The sequence below is a fragment of the Gossypium arboreum genome, chromosome 4 (genome assembly GCF_025698485.1).
Source record: "Gossypium arboreum isolate Shixiya-1 chromosome 4, ASM2569848v2, whole genome shotgun sequence".
Classification (NCBI taxonomy): domain Eukaryota; kingdom Viridiplantae; phylum Streptophyta; class Magnoliopsida; order Malvales; family Malvaceae; genus Gossypium; species Gossypium arboreum.
This window is the reverse complement of record NC_069073.1, coordinates 116,311,788-116,335,328: the sequence shown is the minus strand read 5'-3', so window position 1 is coordinate 116,335,328 and position 23,541 is coordinate 116,311,788. Positions and strand designations below refer to the sequence as shown.

Sequence of the window (23,541 nt, the reverse complement as noted above, 5' to 3'; positions counted from 1 at the left end):
AGGGTACTTGATTATTCGAACTCAACGAGAAAAGTGTCAACCCCATAAGTTAGGGCACTACTTTCTCGAAATTTCCAAACACCAAGCATTGCCTTTATATTTTTTGAAAACTTTGGGGTCTCGTTTTTTTTAAAAAAAAGGATATATAAGGAATCACATTATCACTATAGAATATTGCAATAATAAGCGAATAGAACATACATTTTAACGATACAATAGCAATTATACAAGAATCATATACTAGATGCATACAGTTTAAAATTACATAACATCATATATATAAGAATACACATAGCATATATTGAAAATGAATAGGCAAAACATACAAACATACAAAGTAAGAATTAAGAAATGACGCATGATATGCAATTTAATATATATATATATATATATATGAATATCAATGCACTTGTTCATAAAATATATCATCAAATAATAATTAGAAAATAACATTTAATACCATAATAATATATACAATATGAAAATATATAAAAGAATTAGTATATAGAAATATAAGATAAAGTGAGTAATAGTTAACAAAATATTCATATAATACTAATAAAAATATGATATTTAATAATGATTTTAATATACAATATATAATATATAATAACAAAAATTTATAAAAAAACATTTTTACAAAAAAAATATGAGTTTACAAATACATATATATATAAAATAAGAAGTATGTAAAGAATTTATAAAATAATTATATAATAAATATTAGATTAAAACAAAATATCACATAGTAAATAGATAAATAATTAATAATGAAATATGTATATTATATAAGTTAAAGATGTAATAATAATTTACAAATCTTAAAATTATAAATAATATAATAAATAATATATGATATACATAATATATAATAAAAATAATATAATAAGTAATATATATAATAAAAGTAAAAATATAATAAAATGCTATATAATAAAATACAATATAAATATATATAGGAGAATAAAATAACATTTATATAAACAAATCAATAGTATTTTTAATAATAATATATGTATAGATTTTGAAATAAATAAATTATATAAAAATTAACAAAATTTAAAATAATAAAGAAAAGGAGTAAAATTAAATTTAAGTGAAACTATAAGGCCAATTTTAACAAATTGAAATAAATTTAATTTAAAAAAACTGAAAACGGAGAAGGACTAAAGAGATAAATATCCCTTTTAGCAGAAACACACGGATCCTTCCCGGGTCGGGTCACACACGTGAGGGTCAACCTTTAAACGGTACCATTTTAGGGCTATTAAAATTAACCCTAAACTGCGTCATTTCAAGAGGGTATAAAAGTCGATTTTTTTAGAAAAAAAAAACTTCATTCTTTCATTTCTCCTCAAAGAGAATCTGAAAACCCTCCATTTTCCTCTCTAGCCAAGCGAAATCCGGCCAACCCCCGACAGTCACCTCGTCGCACGCGCCCCCCTACGCGCCACCGCTCGCGGCGGTCAGGAGACCAATAGCCCTCATTTTTCCAGGCGTTTCACAGGTAGCCCCTTTCTTTCTTTATTTCTCGAAATATTTTATGTATATATATATAAAATATTCATCTGCTTCGATACTGGAAAATAAAAAGAGAAATAAAAGATACAAAAATATAAAAACGAGAATCACCTCTATTTTGTAAAAAAATGTTCTTTTTATTGGATGTATGTGTGTATACTCTTGCTTTCAAAAAAAAAGGATCCCTATACAATGAAGGTATTCGGGCTTTTATAGCCACTGTTTATTACAAAAATTTAAGAACGAAATATTTTTATATCTTTCCATATTTGCTTTGCTTGTTGTTGTGGTTCTTTCCTTTTGTTTGCAGGTAATCCACGAGAATCTCGCTCAATCACTGGAGTCTGTGCGTTGATGGAGCTAACGCCGGATTTTGGCGTGTCCTACGCTTTGATGGTGGTGCGACGTATGCTTGGTGGCGACGATTGAAATGGCCACATCGTTTTGAAGTGTCCGAAGCCTCTAGAAACTCCTTGCGGCGCGAGGAAAGGGCTAGGGTTTCTAACCCTAGCCGAATGCTTCTAATTTTTGGGCCTCTGAGAGTTTGGGTCAACTGGGCCATTTTAATTCTGGGCTAGGTAGTTTAATTAAGTCTTGGTCTGTAATGTAACGGGTTGGGACAGTGGACCCACTGGTTTAAGTTGGGCTAGTCTTGGTACTGATCTGGCTATTCGGTTGTAACCAGGTATGATTTAAGGCTGATTGGGTAGTTACCGGGTAAATGGTTGGATTTGTATTTGGACTCTTGTAAATTGGGCTTTATGGATGGTTAAATAAACAATTATTAATTTATTTATTTGGTTTATTTAAGCCCGATCATATTTGGGCTCTTACAGAGGCTATATATAAAGATCTTATATTTTAAGCATTGTCATTTGCCCTTATGTCGAATTACACATACTAACAATGAATGATATCAATAAGGGAGCCCTTTAATAAGGACATTGATTTTTGAAAACGCATTTTTTTTACTATCAAGCTTTTATCTTATTTTGTTCGGCAAGAATCTATCCCGACTTAAGAATTTACTAAATTCACACATTCATTTAAAACAAAAAATTCCATTAGCAATAGAAGAAAAGGTGTTAGAATAGGACTCTAAAAGAACATTGTAAGAGCCCAAATTTGACCGGGCTGAAAGTAGAATATAAATAAATAAATATTTATTTAAAATGTCCATTAAAGTCTATTTACAAATAAACAGGCCTCAAAGCCTGATAAGCCCAAAGCCCGTTACACTTGTAACCCAATTAGCCTAAAGCCATTTACCTGGTAACTACCCAGCAGACCACAAACACCCGTGACCCAATTAAACTAGCTAGCCCAAATTCAAAAAAGCCCAATTGGCCCAGCTTGTTACACCAAGGCAGGAAACCCTAGGGTTTCTGCCTTTCTCCTCGCACAGCAAATAGAAGCTTCCAGAAGCAATTTCAACAGACACTCTGCTCGTCTCTTATGACGTTTCAGCAACCCTCCATCAGCGCCGTGATTCGACCTCCGTGATCAGCACGCAGCAAGGTCATTGCCGGATCCATCGATTGATTGCCTACAAGAAAAGGAAACAAACAGCAGATACGCGAAAAAACAGAGTAGAAAATGGAAAGAAAATCATAGCACATCAGTCAAATATACAGAAGACACAAAATAGAAAGAAATCTTAGATTTCTTTCCCCGAATATGTAAGGGACCAAGGCTATAAAGCCTTTCTTTTCACTTGAAAAAAGGACCTATGTTCTGAAAATAGAGGGAGAATCAATAAAACTAGAGATTCAGTAGAAAAATTTGTTCTCGCACATATATACACAGCAAGCATCTCAATCGATTAAGTATACAAAGGTGAAATTTTTAATACATATACATACATGTAAACTGTAAATAATGAAAAAGTAAAGGGTCGAACCTTTATTTGCGTTAAAAATCGAGGTTTGGACCTCCAACCACCGTACGGGGAGGAGTTGGTGACGGCGCGTGGGCGCATAATGCCGAGGACCAAGGCTCGGCTCGACGGAGGCCGGAGCCAAGCACTCTCTCTCTCTCCTCTCATTTCAGAGAGAATTTTAAGTTTTTTTTCAAAGAACCTGGTGTAAAATGATTTTCGGGCTAAAGCTTTGGTTTATATAGCCCCTGTGAAACGTTGACATTTTAGACCACCAGGATCCGCGCGTTGACCCGATTACTCGGGGAGGATCCGCGCATTTTTGAGAATTGGGTTAATTACCCAATTGATCCTTTTGCCCTTTTTTGTATTTGCAATTAAAACCTTATTTTATTTATGATTGGGCCCTATTAATTTTGTTTTAGTTTTAATTGAGTCCCGATGGCTATTAAATTGTATTCTGGAAAACGTCGCCGTTTTGGGAATAGGGCAATTTGCCCAGTGAGCCCTTTGGGTTTTGCACGCGTTTTAAATAGAGCTTTAATTCAATTCTATTCCTTTCAAAATTTGCCCTATAATTTTGCTAAACTTTAAATTCAGTCTTATATTTATTTTATTATCCTATATATATATATATTTATTATTTGTTTTATTTTAATTTTACTTTTATATTATACATTATAAGATTATTTTATTATAAGTGTTATTTTTATTATATGTATTATTATTATTTGTTATTTTTCTCAAATTATTATTTTATATCATTTTTTATATATATTGTTATATTTTCACATTTATTATATATTTATTATTATTTATACATTATTTTACATTTAAACTTTCATTATTTTTGCTATATTTATTATATTTCTTATTTCCTATGTATTTTATTATATAACATTTATTATGTTTTATTTTTATACCACTTATTATTTTTATAAATATTATATATCACATATTACCATATAATTATTATTCTTGTTATTATATATTATATATTATATATTATATACTATTTAAAAATTGTTATGAAGGGTCTGATTTTGACACACCCTGATGAAGCAAAGAGGGTAGATGTTTTTGCCTTAAGTTTGTACGGATTGATGGTGTTCCCTAGGGCTTTGGGATATGTGGATGAGGCAACCACGGATCTTTTCCATAGACTCAGTAAGAGGGTCACCTCTGTCCCTGCAATTTTGGCAAAAACATTCAGGTCGTTAGGCACATGTAGGAAAGCTGGTGCAGGCAGGTTTGTTGGTTGTGCACAATTGCTTCTAGCTTGGTTCTATAGTCATTTTCGGTTGATAGATAAGGTCATTTGTCGGGTTTTTTTCGAGGATTACTCACCGTTGAAGGACATAATCGCTTCAACTAGGAGAGTTGATGTTTCAGAGGAGAATTGGATGGCACTACTGCAAAATCTTCAGTCGAAAGATGTTGAGTGGAGAGCTCCGTGGATGATTCCTGGTGAGATTCTTTACTGTTGCGGCAGTTTCGATTGGGTCCCTTTATTGGGAATTTAGGGTGCCATTGGTTATGCCCCCTTGCTCGTGTTAAGGCAATTCGGTTTGAGGCAGTTCGTGCCAGCAACTCATGGGCTAACTCAAAGTGAGTTCGCATATAGAGGAGCCGATTACAAAAAAAGGGTCAGTGAGATCTCTAGCGCTTGGAACAAGACGTGTCGGTTGAAAGGAGTAGCTATTGTCCCTGCTACGACTCCAGAATATGTTGAATGGAGAGGTAGAAGGATCAATGATAATATTCTTGAGCCAAATATGGAAGCAGCTCGACCGATGGAGGAATATCTGCAAGTGATGCCCTCGGAGTTAGAAATTATGAAGCAAGAATTTGAGAGGAAAAATTTGGAGCTTGAGAAAAGGATAGCAAAGCTCGAAGAAGAAAAGATGTACTTGAGTTTAGATATCGATGTCCAGAAGATGGAGGTTGAGAAAGAAAGAAAGGAAAAGAGGAAAATTGAAGAGGATAGAGATGATTTGAAGGAACACTACAAAAAGGCACAGGTATCCTTGAGAAGAGCGAAAATAGGAGGGTCTTCAGATCAGTTGCAGAAAGAGGTCCAAGAAGGAAAGGCTAGAGCTGAGTACTGGGAGAAGAAGTTTCAGGAGATGCAATCGCGGAATTTGGCATTAGAAGGAGAGAATAAAGGGTTGAAGTCTAAAATAACGGAGCTTGGAAGATCCCTTCGTTGGCATCGCAACCATGATTCTACGGTCCAGTTAAAAGAGCTAAAGAGTAAAGTTGAAGATTTGGAAGCAGCATTGCAGGAAGGTAAACTTCAGATCGAGCAACTCGAGACGCAAGGAGATTATCTAAAGGGAGAGCTTCATCAATCTAGAGGGCAGATTAGAGAAAGGGATCATGTCATGGGAGAAGCCATAGCTCAGATTCGAGAGGTTGCTGAATATGTGCAAGACTTGGCGATCGATCCGATGTATTGAATATGATGTGGGGTCGTCAATCGGACATAGGAAGAGAGTTAGCCCTTTTATTAGATAGAGTTAGAACTTTGGGCATTAGGGCTAAAGCGTACTTGTAATCCATTTATATGTAAAGATATTCTTTTTCTAAATAAAGTTTTCTAAATGAGATTGAATCGAGATTGATGCCTTTGTTGCATTCATACATTTGCATTACATCATATCATATGCATTCAAGGTTATAGAAAGACCCTAATTAGTTAAAGTTTCTTTATAAAGGTAGAAAAGAAAAAGCTGAAATCACACATCCTTACGACTCGCACTAAAACTAAGAACATGGATCAAAGGTTTGAGCAGATTGCAAAAGGATATGCAAGACCGATTGCAATAGCGATTAGCTAAAATGCGAAATGAGATGAGGGAACAAATGATGGAAGCTCAGAGGAATATAATGGCCGAAATGGCTCAGTTACTGGGGGACACTGATAAAGGAAAGGCTCCTATGGCCATCACTGAAGAGGAAAATGAGGGTCCTCCTCCAAGTTTTACACCGCCGCATGTATCATTGCAAACTGAGGCACCTCCTAGAAGGCCATCTACTACTGTGAGGCCTCAGCATGGGCCAATTGATGCTGGTGTCCATGTGAATTTCCCGGTTGGTTCAGGGCTTAATATGGGTGACAATCTTACTAATCCTCTTGTTCTCGATCTAGATATGGTGGAAAAGGAGGATTTGAAGGCCGAAGCTGCAAGGCAATTGGATGAACGCTGCAGATGGTTAGAAGAAAAGTTCAAGGCTTTGGAAGGCACGGCAATAATCATGGGGTTGATGCCAAGGACTTAAGTCCGTCCCAAACCTAGTGTTACCTCACAAATTCAAAATGCCGAATTTGAAAAGTACAATGGCACTACTTGCCCGAGGCCCACATCACAATGTTTTGCGAAGGATGACGGAATGCGTAAACAATGATCATTGTTGATCCATTGTTTTCAAGATAGTTTGATAGGAGCGGCAGCCAGATGGTACAATCAGTTGAGTCGGGCTAGAATAAGTCCATGGAGGGATCTTGCACAAGCCTTCATGCAACAGTACAATCATGAAACAGACATGACCCCTGACAGGATTACCCTGCAAAACATAGAGAAGAAACCTAATGAGAATTTTAGGCAATATGCACAGAGGTGGAGAGAGGTAGCGATGCAGGTTCAACAACCACTGTTGGAGAAGGAGACCACTATGTTATTTATTAATACTCTGAAAGCCCCATTTATTACTCATATGATTGGAAGCACTACTAAAAGTTTTGCGGACATAGTTATGGCAGGAGAGATGATAGAGAATGTCATAAGAGGGGGAAGAATTGAGGGGGAAGTAGCCAAAAGATCAGCCCCAAGAAGAAAAGACAACGAGGTAAACAATACAAGTGATTTTAATTCAAAAGTAGTCACAGTTAGCCAGCCCAAAGTAGCCACAGTTGGGCAACAAGGCTCTCAAAAGCAGGAATCCAACACTAGGCATGAGAGGATGCAATTTACGCCTATACCTGTGACGTATAGGGATCTCTATCAAAATCTATATGATGCGCATGCTATAGCCCCTTTACATTTAAAACCATTACAACCTCCGTATCCTAAATGGTATGATGCAAATGCCAGATGTGAGTATCATGCTAGAATATCGGGCCACTCAATCGAGAATTGTACTGGATTCAAGAAAGTCGTAGAGAGGTTGATTAAGAATGGGGTTTTGAAATTTGAGAGTACCTCAAATACTGAGAATCCTTTGCCGAACCATGACAATCAGGGAGTAAATGCCATTGGTGAAGCCAGTGGAAAAAGGGAAAAGGAAAATGTTGATGAGATAAGGATGCCTATGAGGGTAATCTGGGAGGAGATGATGAAGAGAGGTATGTTGACCTCTAAAAATACGAAAGAAAGAACGTGGGACTACGGTGAGTTCCGTGAAGATTGCGAGGAATTCAAGGCCTTGGTACAAGGCTTCATAGACAATAAAGAGCTACAGGTTTATGAAGGTAGCTCTAGTGAAAAGCAAGTATGTGTGCTGGAAAATGAACAGCAAAGAACTAGCAGACCAAGGATCATTATCTCCCTACCAGGGAATAATGAAATGGGGGCACCAACAGCGCCCAAGCTTATTATCCATACACCTACTCCTTTCCCTTACAAGGATAGCAAGAAAGTACCATGGAGTTATGACTGTAGCGTGACGGTGCCAGGAGAAGGAAACATAGCCAGCGCATCTAAAGATGTACGAGATAAAGGTTCCCATACGCGGAGTGGGAAGCGTTATGATATGGGGGACGTCAGAGTAGAGCCCACAAAACCCAAGAATGTTGAAATTAAGAAAAAGAGTGAAATACCTGTTAACGAGCCAGTGAGGGAGGAGAAAGCTAAGGAATTTCTAAAGTTCCTTAAGCATAGTGAGTACAGTATGGTCGAGCAGTTGCGTAAGCAACCAGCACGCATATCGGTTTTAGCCTTACTTGTAATGGCCTAAATTCAAGGTTATCGGAACAATGGTTTCGTAACCATAGATCCGATTTAAAGAGAAATTTATTTCAATATTTTTGCTTGAAAATTGATATGATAGAAAAATCGTATGAAAATATTGATAGGAAAATTTTATCAATTTAGTGATTAGTTAGAAAAAGAAATTATTGAAGAAATTGGGTAAAATAAGGTATCGGGACCTCTATCTCATAAAAATGAGTCAAAAATAATTTTATAAATATTTATAAAATGTTATTAATGTGGTATTAAAATTTCATTAGGAAATTTTAATGTTTGGGTAGTCAATTAAATGAAAAGGACTAAATTGTAATAGGTGTAAAAGTTGCTAGAGTGATTAAATAGCTTAAGAGTCTAATGAGAAAGGATTTAAAAGGCAATTAGACCCAAAAGTTATTTGGGCTGGACGGCAAGGGTATGAAATCAGCAGAAAAATTGATAAATTAAGGGTAAAATTGGAATATTGCAAAATTAACTAAATAAAACTAGGACTAAATAGGAAATATCTAGATTTCTCTTCATTTCTCTTCAATTCCAGCAGCTAAAAACGCCATAGGAGGGTTCTCTAAGGTGGTATTTCATAATTTTTGCACCAAGTGAGTTAATCCTTGCCTTTTTCTTGTAATTTTTGTGTTTCTAAGACTTTTACAACTAGGTCCTACTATTAAATTCATTAGTTTTTGATTTCATGGATGAAATTGAAAGTCACCATGGTTGAGTTCTATAAGTTTATGATGAAATAGAATGAAATTAAAGCTTTAATTTGTTTATGAGATGATTTTATTAGGCAATTTCAATGGAAATTGATTTTTAGGACCTAATTGTGAAAATGTTTGGAATTAAAGTCTATTGCTGAAATTCTGATTCCTAAAGGTTGTAAACTAGTTTAAGGTGATAGAATAAAGTGTTAATTGAGAAAAATCAGCTCAATTGAGAGGCTAATTGAGTAGGGACGAAATTATCATTTATTAAAAGCTTAGGGGAAAAATGGTAATAAACAGCTTGCAGTAAAACAGTTTGGACAGCAGCAGTAGACTAACTTTGAAAAATCACCAAAAATTGTAGGAATCGAATTAGAAGATGAACAAAATATGGAATTAAAGCTTGTTGAGTCTAGTTTCTCATAGAATAAATATTGTAAGCAATGGATTTGTAAATTTCGAGATATAATGAATTTTGTGAGACAAGATCAGAATGAATTCGGGTTCCCCTGTTCTGACTTTGAAAAATTATAAAAAAATTGAATAAAAATAATTAGGGACTTAAATTTATATGTATAGAATTCTGAATGAGTCTATTTTTAATAGAAACAAACGAGAACATCATTTGAATTCTGTATAAAGAGATAATTTATTTTTAGTGAAGAAGGGTTAGAACTGTTAGACAACAGAACAGGGGTGACTTTTAAGAATAAACTGTACTGATTGACTAAACCAAAAATTCTTAAAATTTTATGGTAAAAATATATATGAGCCTAGTTTTAGGGAAAATTAATGGATCTTAATTTGGAGTTCCGTAGATCAAGTTATAAATAATTTAGTGACTATGACTCAAGTAGACAGCTTTGAATGAACTATAAATAATAGTTGAATTATAGAGAATGTTGCATATGAACATGAAATGTATTAAATTGATAATTAAATTTATTTTTTTAGATCCAGAAGATTCAAATACGAAGCTAGATCGAGGAAAGGAAAAAGTTCGGGATTAGTAGATTTTTACTGTTTACAAACAAGTATCAAGGTAAGTTCGTGTAACTTGAATTATATTCTTAAATGCTTGAGATTGTATGTTATTTATGTGAATATGATTTGATTGTTCATTGTATGAAAATTTATGAAACATTGATATATTTGATAAAAGGGGAAGAAATCACTGTTGAATGAAAGGAAAATTCGATGGATCTCTGAAAAGGAATTGACGGTAAAAAGGATCTAGCCCGGACGGGTGATCCTATCCTGATATAGCCCTCCCGAAGAATATGTGTAAAATGGATTTAGCCGGACGAGTAATCCAAATTAGGGTCTGAATTTAGCTCGGATCGTAATTCGGATCCAAGCTCATTAGAGTAATTGTCGTTGTGATTTAGCTTTGAATCGGTAATCCCGACAATACTCTATGAGTTTATATTGCAGGATTTAGCTCGACCGGTAATCCCGCTGCAAGGTTGAGGTTCATGAGTGTGCTCTCTGAAATGGAAATGTCGCACATGAATATGAATTGATCGACCGAATTGTACACTAAAAGTGTACCTCGAAAATCCATCAAAATTCGATAAATTCAACGGGATAAGTATAAAAAATAACAAGGAAATGGAAATTAGGATATTGATGAGCTCATCAATCATGGTATATATTATTGGTACATGGAAATTATTGTACTAACTTGAATGTTGAGTTTGTGCATATTAGGGTAATAATGCATTGAATGGATATATGGATGTTTATTGTATTGTATTGAAAATATTAGGTAAGTATAATTCTTGTTACATGAGCTTACTAAGCACAAAGTGCTTACCCGCTTCCTTTTCCCTATTTTGTAGTGTTAAGAGCTCGGAGGTCGGATTTGGTCTGGAGACACATCACATTTATCAACCTCGGGATTTCGGTATATAAAGAAACTTTATTTTGGAAATCAATGGCATGTATAAGCTAACAAAGTAAATGTTAACGTGAAATGAATGTAAAGTTAGCCATTAGGATGGTTAACAAAACTGGTTATAGATATGTGATGACGTTATCTTATATAAATGCATGATTCTATCATGAAAATATGTTGAATTGATTTGGTTGATGTGGATTGGTCTCGATTTAATATTACATGGAAGGTTAGATATTTATAAAAGGGCTATATTGAATATAAAAAAAAATTTAATTCGTAAACTCCGGTAATGCCTCGTACCCTATTTCGGCAATGAATACGGGTAGGGGTATTACATTTATTGGTATCAGAGCTACGGTTTAGCCGGTTCTAGGACCGATGTAGCAAATACGGGATTAGCTATACATGTCATTTAAATTATTATTGATAGTGTGATATCTCCTGACCATTTAAAATGTGTTTTTCTTATAGTAATGTAATCCGACCGAGCTCAATCTGAGGAAGCTGGGAGTCATGCTCCGGCTTCCGTACAAAGAGAAGAAACTAGCAGTAGAAGGCCCGAGACAGAGGGTCGAGGGGAGGAGGTAAAAATAGCCTTCTTTCAAATGATGAATGAATGGTTTAATCAATACTTAAGAACTAACCCTGTAGTGCAGCAAGTTCAAGCTCCCCCTCCTGCTCCTCCACCGGTTCCCAAGATCCCACAAGGTGCAGTCTTGAATTTGTCGAAAAGGAAAGCTCCAGAGATAAAATTCGAAAATATGGGGTCAAGAATTTGAGCAGCGATTGATGATGATTCGAACGGGCTGAATTCGGTTAGAAAACACTACTCGGGTTCGGAAGAATTATCTTGTACACCGAAGAATGTCCGAAATGTGCCGTCTCACGCTAAAAGATACAGACTTACCATTGGTGGAATACTAAAGCTTCAGTTGTTCGAAACAAGAAATTACATGGGAATTCTTTCGAATCGAGTTCGAAAAAAATATATCACCAGAGGTTCCTTGACCGAAAAGAAAAGAATTTCTTGAGTGAAACAGGCAATAGATCGATGTCTCAATATGAAAGAGAATTTGTTCGATTGAGTAAATATGCTCGAGAATGGGTACAATCGGTGTGAAATGTGCAAACGATTCAAGAAGGGTTGAATGAAGACATTAAGTTACTGATCGGAATTCTTGAAATTCGAGAATTTGCTACATTGGCAGAGAGAGCTTATAAAGCAGAAGAATTGAGCAAAGAAAAGAAATAGGCTAAGAGGGAAGCTCGAATTTTTAGTAAAAGACCGATGGGAAAATCTCAGTTTTCTGCTTCAAAGAAATTGAAGAAATATCAGGATCGTTCTACTTCAGCCATTGGGTATTCGGGCAAAGAGCGAGGTTCTCAACGCACTAATCCAAGGCCTTCTACTCCATCAGTGACCAGTGTTGGCAGTGTTGGCACTCCTAAACCGAGATGCCAGTACTGTAATAAAGCTCATTTTGGTGAATGCCGATTTAAGAGTAGGGCTTGTTACTGATGTGGTTCTTTTGACCATTTCCTCAGAGATTGTCCAAAAAGGGTTGAAAAAGAAGTTGAACATATATCGAAGCTGAGTAATCTAGTTTCGAGGGGCAGACCACCTCGACCATCCAGTAATGTCAGTGGTAGTCGAGGAGCTACAAAAGATACTATAGGTAGGCCTGAGGTACAAGTACCTGCTAGGACATATGCCATTCGTACTAGAGAAGATGTTTCAGCACCTGATGTTATTACTGGTACATTTTCTTTACTTGATACTGATATTACTGCATTGATTGATCCTGGTTCTACGCATTCATATATATGTGTAAACCTGCAATTGTTAAAAATTTATCTGTTGAACCTCTCGAATTTGTGGCTAAAGTCTCGAACCCCAGGGCGATCGTGTTAGTGGATAAAATTTGTAAAATTGTCCACCGATGGTAAGAGGTTATTGTTTCCTACTGATTTGATGTTACGCCATTTGATGAATTTAACGTGATATTGGGTATGGATTGGTTAACCCAGCATGATGCGGTAGTAAATTGTAAACAAAAATATATTGTGCTAAAATGTCGAATGGTGAGTTACTCGAGTTAAATCGATCGAACGGAGGGTTATCGATATGATTTCGATAATGGCGATGAGGTATGTCAAAAAGGGTATGATGCTTACTTGGCTTATATACTCGACACCAAGGTATCTCGAGTCAAAGATACTGGCGATTCGATGGTATGTGAATTTTCCGATGTGTTTCGGAAGAATTACCAGATTGCCACGAAAGAGAAGTGGAATTTTCTATAGATTTGATTCCGGAACTACTCCGATCTCTAAAGCTCACATCGGATGGCTCCTATAGAATTAAAAGAGTTAAAGACACGATTGCAAGAGCTTGTTGATGGGGGTTTTGTCCGACCGAGTCATTCACCTTGAGGTGCTCCAGTTGCTTTTGTGAAAAGAAAGATGGGTCTTTGATATTGTGTATTGACTACCGGCAACTTAATAAAGTAACCATAAAGAATAAGTACCGTTACCGGATTGATGATTTATTTGATCATTGAAAGGTGCTACTATGTTTTCAAAGATTGATCTTGATCGAGTTATTATCGATTCTGGTAAAGGAGTCGATGTGCCAAAAACAGCCTTTAGAACCAGGTACGAGCATTATGAGTTTCTAGTTATGCCATTTGGGCTAACTAATGCACCTGCAGTATTCATGGATTTGATGAACCGAATATTCAGACCGTACTTAGATAGATTTGTAGTAGTATTCATTGATGATATTTTGGTTTATTCTCGAGATGAAGAAGAACATACAGAACATTTGAGAATTGTGTTGCAAATTCTACGAGAGAAGCAGTTGTATGCTAAATTCAGTAAATGTGAATTTTGGCTTCGAGAAGTGGGTTTTCTTGGACACATTGTATCTTCCGAAGGCATCAGGGTAGATCCAAGTAAAATCTCACTATTGTCAATTGGAGTCCATCAAGAATGTATCCGAAGTTAGAAGTTTCTTAGGTTTAGTGGTTATTATCGGAGATTTGTACAGGATTCTCTATGATAGCTTCTCCAATGACTCGATTATTGCGAAAGATGTAAAGTTAGAGTGGATGATGAATGTCAACAAAGTTTCAACCGATTGAAAGACTTATTAACGAAAGCACTGTATTAGTGCAACTGAACCGGTAAGGAATTTGTTATTTACAAGATGCCTCATTAAATGGTTTAGGTTGTGTTTTGATGCAAGAAGGTAAAGTAATAGCCTATGCTTCAAGACAACTTAAACCACATGAAAGAAATTACCCAGTACATGATCTTGAATTAGCTGCTATTGTATTTGCGCTGAAGATATGGCGGCATTACTTGTACGGTGAGAAATGTCATACTTATACTGATCATAAAAGCTTGAAATATTTGATGACACAGAAATATTTGAATTTGAGACAACGCAGGTGGCTTGAACTGATAAAGGATTATAATTTGATTATTGATTACCATCCGGGTAAGGCTAATGTTGTAGCTGATGCTTTGAGCCGAAAATCTCTATTTGCTTTACGAGCTATGAATACCCGGTTATCATTGACTGATGATGGTTCAATCCTAGCTGAATTAAGAGCCAAACCGACATTTTTACAGGAAATATGTGAAGCTCAGAAGAATGATGAAAAGTTACAGGTTAAACGGGCACAGTGTGAGTCAGGTAATGATTCTGAATTTCAGATTGGTTCTGATGATTATTTATTATTCAAAGGTAGGGTATGTGTACCTCAGAATTCAGAGCTCATACAGAAGATTCTACGCAAAGCCCACAGTAGTACTATGTCTGTACATCCGGGGAGTAATAAAATGTATAATGATCTGAAAAAGATGTACTGGTGGTCGGGAATGAAACGTGATATCTCTGAGTTTGTATCAAGGTGTTTAATATGTCAACAAGTTAAAGTTGAACACCAGGTACCTTCGGGGTTACTTCATCCAATTACTATACCGGAATAGAAATGGGAAAGAATCACTATGGATTTTGTATCGGGGCTACCTTTGTCTCCGAGGAAAAAAGATGCTATTTGGGTGATTGTTGATCGATTAACAAAGTCAGCTCACTTTATTCCGGTACGTATGGATTATTCTTTAAATAAACTAGCTGAACTGTACATATCTGAGATTGTCAGGTTGCATGGAGTGCCTGTCTCCATTATATCAAATAGAGATCCCCAATTTATGTCTCGTTTCTGGGACAAATTGCAAGAAGCCTTGGGTACTCAGTTGTATTTCAGCACTGCATTTCATCCTCAGACAGATGCTCAATCTGAGCGTGTAATTCAAGTATTGGAAGATATGCTCCGATGTTGTATACTAGAGTTTGAAGGTAATTGGGAGAGGTATCTACCTTTGATTGAATTTGCTTACAATAACGGTTATCAGTCTAGTATTAAAATGGCTCTGTATGAAGCTTTGTATGGTAGAAAATGTAGAACACCGTTATATTGGACAGAGCTCAGTGAAAGGAAGATGCATGGGGTTGATTTGATCCGGAAAATAGAAGAAAAAGTAAAGGTTATTCGAGATAGTCTAAAAGCAGCTTCCGATCTTCAAAAATCATATGCCGACCTTAAGCGAAAAGAGATTGAATTTCAAGTTGGTGACAAGGTATTTCTGAAAGTGTCTCCTTGGAAGAAAGTTCTTCGATTCGATCGAAAGGGTAAATTGAGTCCAAGATTTATCGGACCCTATGAAATCATAGAAAGAATTGGACCGTCGCTTATCGATTGGCATTACCACCGAACTTGATAGAATCCATAATGTTTTTCATGTATCTATGTTACGACGATATCGATCGGATCCTTCACATGTTATTTCTCCGATAAAGTAGAGATTCAACCGGATATGACTTACGGTGAAGAACCGGTCAAGATATTGGCACGGAGACAAAAGAGCTTACAAATAAAAGATAAATTTGGTGAAAGTATTGTGGCAAAAGCACGGGATTGAGGAAGCAACATGGGAACCGGAGGAGGCAATGAGGAAACAATACCCAAACCTCTTTACTGGTAAGATTTTCGAGGACGAAAATCCTTAAAAGGGGGGGAGAGTTGTAATGGCCTAAATTCAAGGTTATCGGAACAATGGTTACATAACCATAGATCCGATTTAAAGAGAAATTTATTTCAATATTTTTGCTTGAAAATTTATATGATAGAAAAATCGTATGAAAATATTGATAGGAAAATTTTATCGATTTAGTGATTAGTTAGAAAAAGAAATTATTGAAGAAATTGGGTAAAATAAGGTATCGGGACCTCTATCTCATAAAAACGAGTCAAAAATAATTTTATAAATATTTATGAAATGTTATTAATGTGGTATTAAAATTTCGTTAGAAAATTTTAATGTTTGGGTAGTCAATTAAATGAAAAGGACTAAATTGTAATAGGTGTAAAAGTTGCTAGAGCGATTAAATAGCTTAAGAGTCTACTGAGAAAGGATTTAAAAGGAAATTAGACCCAAAAGTTATTTGGGCTGGACGGCAAGGGTATGAAATCAGCAGAAAAATTGATAAATTAAGGGTAAAATTAGAGTATTGCAAAATTAACTAAATAAAACTAGGACTAAATAGGAAATATCTAGATTTCTCTTCATTTCTCTTCAATACCAGGAGCTAAAAACGCCATAGGAGGGTTCTCTAAGGTGGTATTTCATAATTTTTGCACCAAGTGAGTTAATCCTTGCCTTTTTCTTGTAAGTTTTGTGTTTCTAAGACTTTTACAACTAGGTCCTACTATTAAATTCATTAGTTTTTGATTTCGTGGATGAAATTGAAAGTCACCATGGTTGAGTTCTGTAAGTTTATGATGAAATAGAATGAAATTAAAGCTTTAATTTGTTTATGAGATGATTTTATTAGGCAATTTCAATGGAAATTGATTTTTAGGACCTAATTGTGAAAATGTTTGGAATTAAAGTCTATTGCTGAAATTCTGATTCCTAAAGGTTGTAAACTAGTTTAAGGTGATATAATAAAGTGTTAATTGATAAAAATCAGCTCAATTGAGAGGCTAATTGAGTAGGAACGAAATTATCATTTATTAAAAGCTTAGGGGAAAATGGTAATAAACAGCTTGCACTAAAACAGTTTGGACAGCAGCAGTAGACTAATTTTGAAAAATCACCAAAAATTGTAGAAATCGAATTAGAAGATGAACAAAATATGGAATTAAATCTTATTGAGTCTAGTTTCTCATAGAAGAAATATTGTAAGCAATGGATTTGTAAATTTTAAGATATAATGAATTTTGTGAGACAAGGTCAGAATGAATTCGGGTTCCCCTATTCTGACTTTGAAAAATTATAAAAAAATTGAATAAAAATAATTAGGGACTTAAATTTATATGTATAAAATTTTGAATGAGTCTATTTTTAATAGAAGCAAACGAGAACATCATTTGAATTCTGTATAAAGAGATAATTTATTTTTAGTGAAGAAGGGTTAGAACTGTTAGACAACAGAACAGGGGTGACTTTTAAGAATAAACTGTACTGATTGGCTAAACCAAAAATTCTTAAAATTTTATGGTAAAAATATATATGAGTCTAGTTTTAGGGAAAATTAATGGATCTTAATTTTGAGTTCCGTAGCTCAAGTTATAAATAATTTAGTGACTATGACTCAAGTAGACAGCTTTGAATGAACTATAAATAATAGTTGAATTATAGAGAATGTTGCATATGAACATGAAATGTATTAAATTGATAATTAAATTTATTTTTTAGATCCGAAGATTCAAATACGAAGCTAGATCGAGGAAAGGAAAAGTTCGGGATTAGTAGATTTTTACTGTTTACAAACAAGTATCAAGGTAAGTTCGTGTAACTTGAATTATATTCTTAAATGCTTGAGATTGTATGTTATTTATGTGAATATGATTTGAATGTTCATTGTATGAAAATTTATGAAACATTGATATATTTGATAAAAGGGAAGAAATCCTGTTGAATGAAAGGAAAATTCGATGGATCTCTCGAAAAGGAATTGACGGTAAAAGGATCTAGCCGGACGGGTGATCCTATCTGATATAGCCCTCTCAAGAATATGTGTAAAATGGATTTAGCCCGGACGGTAATCCAATTAGGGTCTGAATTTAGCTCGGACTGGTAATTGATTCAAGCTCATTAGAGTAATTGTCGTTGCGGGATTTAGCTCGACCGGTAATCCATTTGCAAGGTTGAGGTTCATGAGTGTGCTCTCTGAAATGAAAATGTACGCACATGAATATGAATTGACTGACCCGGAACTGTACACTAAAAGTGTACCTCTGAAAACCCATCGAAATTCTGATAAATTCAACGGGATAAGTATAAAAAAATAACAAGGAAATGGAAATTAGGATATTGATGAGCTCATCAATCATGGTATATATTATTGGTACATGGAAATTATTGTACTAACTTGAATGTTGAGTTTGTGCATATTAGGGTAATAATGCATTGAATGGATATATGGATGTTTATTGTATTGTATTGAAAATATTAGGTAAGTATAATTCTTGTTACATGAGCTTACTAAGCACAAAGTGCTTACCCCGTTTTCTTTTTCCTGTTTTGTAGTGTTAAGAGCTCGGAGGTCGGATTTGGTGGAGACACATCACAATTATCAACCTCGGATTTTGGTATATAAAGAAACTTTATTTTGGAAATCAATGGCATGTATAAGCTAACAAAGTAAATGTTAACGTGAAATGAATGTAAAGTTAGCCATTAGTATGGTTAACAAAACTGGTTATAGATATGTGACGACGTTATCTTATATAAATGCATGAATCTATCATGAAAATATGTTGAATTGATTTGGTTGATGTGGATTGGTCTCGATTTAATATTACATGGAAGGTTAGATATTTATAAAAGGGCTATATTGAATATAAAAAAAAAATTAATTCGTAAACTCTGGTAATGCCTCGTACCCTATTCCGGCAATGAATACGGGTAGGGATATTACATTACTGCTAAGCTCTGAAGTGCATCGAGAAGCGTTGTTGAAGGTACTCAACGGGACATATGTCACTCATGATATATCTTTCAATAAGATGGACCGGTTGATAAATAACATCAGTGCTGATAATTTCATCTACTTCAATGATGATGAAATTCCACCTGGAGGCATAGGGTCAACTAAGGCTTTGCACATCACCACTCGGTGCAAAGGATACACGCTTCCAAGTGTACTTGTTGATAATGGGTCCGCTTTGAACGTCCTTCCATTATCTACATTGAACAGATTACCCATCGATAGTTCGCACATGAAGACATGTCATAATGTGGTAAGAGCCTTTGACGGAACTGAAAGGAAAGTAATGGGATGAATTGACATCCCTCTGGAGATTGGAGCAAATACGTATGAAGTTAACTTCCTGGTAATGGATATCAAGCCCTCCTATAATTGTTTGTTGGGGAGGCCATGGATACACTCGGTAGGAGCGGTGCCTTCTTCAGTACACCAAAAATTGAAGTTGGTGACAGATGGACGCTTGATAACCATCAATGCAGAGGAGGACATCATAGCAGCTGTCACCAGTAAAGCCCCTTATGTGGAGACAAATGAGGAGGCTATCGAGTGTTCTTTTCGTTCCTTGGAAATTGTTAATGCTACCTTCATTTCGGAGGGAAGCAAGGTGCCGGTTCCCAGAATGTCTAGAGCAACAAGGATGGCCCTGCAAATAATGATGGGGAGAGGAGCATTGCCAGGAAAAGGACTAGGAAAACAGTTGCAATGAGGGATTCAAGTCCAAAAATTGATGGAGAAGAAGGATCGCTTTGGTTTGGGTTTTAAGCCAGACCATAAATAAAAGAGACAGGAGATGGAAAAGTGGCAAGCAAGAAGGAAGGCTCGTTTGAACGGAGGAGAAGTAGAGTGGGAACTGATGACATTCCCACCTATATCCAAAACCTTTAAGTCAAGAGGGTTGCTGATAGAAGAGAGTCATCAAATCAATATTGTACATAGTGAGTGGTTTGGACAGGAAAACCTTGAGGGTATTCGCCCTTATGAACCGGGGAGCTCTCTAAACAATTGGACTCGGAGGATCTTCCTGTAGTCTTTAGAAATTTTTCAGAGTAATTCTCGAAACATGTTTATTACTCTAGGGCCTAGGAGTAGTAAGATTAAGTTTGTGAAAATAGGCTTATGTTCATCTGTTATTATTCAAATAAAACATAACTTTTATCAATTTAAAAGAGTACTGATTCATTTTTATCAACCAATATTCCTTTAAATTCTAACAACTCTTATTCTTTTATTCATAGCACATAAACGATCATTCTTAAATTCATTCATTCTTTGCATATTCTTTCATACCCCTCACAAGTCTCTAGATATCAATGATATGAGCGCTAATACTGCCGCTCCTGATTTCTCTTGTGAGCAAGACATGTATTTAGAGGAGCCTCAGGATTTTGAAGATGTTCAAGATTGTGACGTATCTCTCAATCTATTAAGAATGGTAAAACAGGAGGAGAAACAAATCATGCCACATGAAAAAGAGGCAATAGAGAATATAGCCCTAGAGGAAGGGAAGGAGGTGAAAATTGGAACACTGATCGCTAATGACACAAGGCATAGCTTGATTGAGTTACTTCAGGAATTCAAGGATATCTTTGCATGGTCTTATCAGGATATGCCCGGATTGAGTGCTGACATTGTAGTACATCGTCTTTCGATAAGAAAAGAATGTAAACCGGTCCAACAGAAGTTGTGAAGGATGCAGCCAGACACCCTGAAAATAAAAGATGAGGTCAAGAAGCAGTTTGATGCAGGATTTTTGCAGGAAGTGAAGTACTCTGAATGGGTAGCTAATATTGTACCTGTCCCTAGGAAAGACGGGAAGGTACGAATGTGCGTTGATTACAGTGATCTAAATAAAGCAAGCCCAAAGGATAATTTTCCTCTGCCACACATCGACACTTTAGTAGACAACACAGCGGGATATTCGTTGTTCTCCTTCATGGACGGCTTCTTAGGATACAATCAGATAAAGATGCATCCATAGGATATGGATAAAATTACTTTCATAACATTGTGGGGCACCTTTTGTTATAAAGTAATGCCGTTTGGGTTGAAGAACGCAGGGGCAACATACCAACGAGCCATGGTAAACTTGTTTCACGACATGATACATAAGGATATTGAGGTATACATTGATGATATGATCGCCAAGTCGCGAACAGAAAAAGAACACATTAAGGTCTTGAGAAGATTGTTCTTAAGGTTGAGAAAATTTCAGTTGAAGCTCAATCCAAAGAAAGTGCACCTTTGGAGCGGATCGGGAAGTTATTAGGCTTCGTAGTCGGTGAAAAGGAATTGAAGTTGACTCGCACAAGGTCGAGCCATACGGAGTTACCTCCACCACGTACTCAAAAAGAAGTTCGAGGATTCCTAGGAAGGTTGAATTACATTGCTCGGTTCATTTCACAATTGACTGAGAAATGTGATCCTATCTTTCGTATCCTCAGAAAGCACAATCAAGGTGTTTGGGATGAAGAATGCAAGAATGCTTTTGAGAAAGTCAAGCAGTATTTGTTGAATGCTCCAGTCTTATCTCCGCCTAGTCCAGATAAACCGTTAATACTATACTTGTCAGTGTTCAGGAATTCTATGGGATGTGTGCTTGGTCGAGATGACGAGTCGGGAAAAGGAAAAGGCAATTTATTATCTCGAGAAGAAATTCACTGACTGTGAAATGAGATATTCGCCAATCGAAAAGTTGTGCTGTGCGTTGATTTGGACTACACAGAGATTAAGACAGTACATGCTATACCATACTACTTGGCTCATCTCAAAACTAGATCCATTAAAATACATGATGGAATCAACGGCTCTAAATGGAAGAATGGCGAGATGGCAAATTTTGCTTTCAGAGTTCGATATAGTCTATGTAAGTCAGAAGGCTATCAAAGGAAGTGCGGTGGCAGACTTCTTGGCCAATAGAGCTTTGGAGGATTACGAGCTATTGAACTTTGATTTTCCAAATGAGGAGTTAATGTGTATAGCAGCAACTGAAGATTCTCCATGGAAGCTAAATTTTGATGGGGCTTCTAATGCAGTTGGAAATAGAATTGGGGCAGTCTTGGTATCCCCGAATGGCAACCATTACCCGTTCACGTGCAAGTTGGATTTTGACTGTACAAATAATATGGCTGAATACGAAGCATGCATCATGGGGCTCCAAGCAGCCATAGAAAGAGGCATAAAGACCCCAGAAGTATATGGAGATTCTGCGTTGGTAATCTATCAACTAAGAGGTGAATGGGAGACAAGAGACCCTAAATTGATCAATTATCGAATGGTAGTTTTGGGGTTACTAAGAGAGTTCGATGACATCACCTTCAACTATCTCCCACGAGACGAGAATCAGATGGCAGATGCTTTAGCAACCTTGGCTTCAATGATTAAGGCAAACAAAGAGGAAGAGATGAGACCAATTCAAATGAGTGTCTATGAATTTCCAGCTAGCTGTTGTAACCTTGAAGAGGAAGAAAAGGATGACAATCCTTGGTATCAGGATATATTGCGATATGTAAGAGATCGTAAATATCCAGCACAGGCATCCGAAAATGACTAACGAACCCTGAGAAGGTTAGCTTGTGACTATGTTTTAGACGGGGATGTTCTGTATAAGAGAAGGAAAGACCAAGTACTTTTGAGATGTGTCGATGCTGTGAAAGCCAAGCTAATTCTAGAAGAGGTTCATGAAGGTATATGTGGTACGCATGCAAATGGGTTCACGATGGCAAGACAAATCATGAGGTTTGGCTATTACTGGGCCACTATGGAAGGAGACTGTATCAACTATGCCAAAAAATTCCATAAGTGTCAGATTTATGGGGACAAAATTCATGTACCACCCTCACCTTTGCATGTCATGACGTCTCCATGGCCATTTTCCATGTGGGGCATGGATGTCATCGGACCAATATCGCCAAAAGCTTCGAATGGGCATCGGTTTATTTTCGTAGTGATTGACTACTTTACAAAATGGGTAAAGGCTGCTTCTTACGCAAATGTTACTAAGTCAGCTGTAAGTCGATTTTTGAATAAGGAAATCATTTGTCGGTATGGAATGCCTGAGAGGATCATATCCGAAAATGCATTGAATTTGAACAGCAAAACGATAGCAGAGGTTTGCGACCAGTTCAAAATCAAGCATCACAACTCTTCACCCTATCGTCCAAAGATGAATGGGGCAGTGGAGGCTGCCAATAAGAACATTAAGAAAATAGTGGGAAAGATGACTGAGACTTATAGGGATTGGCATGAAAAGCTACCATTTGCACTCTTGGCCTATCGAACATCTGTTAGAACTTCTACTGGGGCAACTCCGTTCTCGTTAGTTTACGGGATGGAAGCAGTTTTACCTATTGAAGTGGAAATACCTTCTCTCCGAATTTTAACAGAGATAAGGTTAGATGAAGCTAAATGGGTTCAGTCTCGATATGACCAGCTAAACTTGATTGAGGAAAAGAGGCTGAAGGCTATCCGACATGGTCAGATGTACCAGAAGCGTATGATGCGAGCTTATGATAAAA

General features: G+C 36.2%; 1 protein-coding gene across 1 annotated transcript; it reads left to right on the top strand.

The window, feature by feature from the left end:
• The first annotated feature begins 6,238 nt into the window (after positions 1-6,238).
• LOC128291612 (uncharacterized) lies at positions 6,239-8,353 on the top strand. The gene is made up of 2 exons (XM_053026809.1): positions 6,239-6,641; positions 6,831-8,353. Exons 1-2 carry the CDS (start codon positions 6,239-6,241, stop codon positions 8,351-8,353), a joined length of 1,926 nt encoding a protein of 641 aa, XP_052882769.1.
• The last annotated feature ends 15,188 nt before the right edge of the window (positions 8,354-23,541 follow it).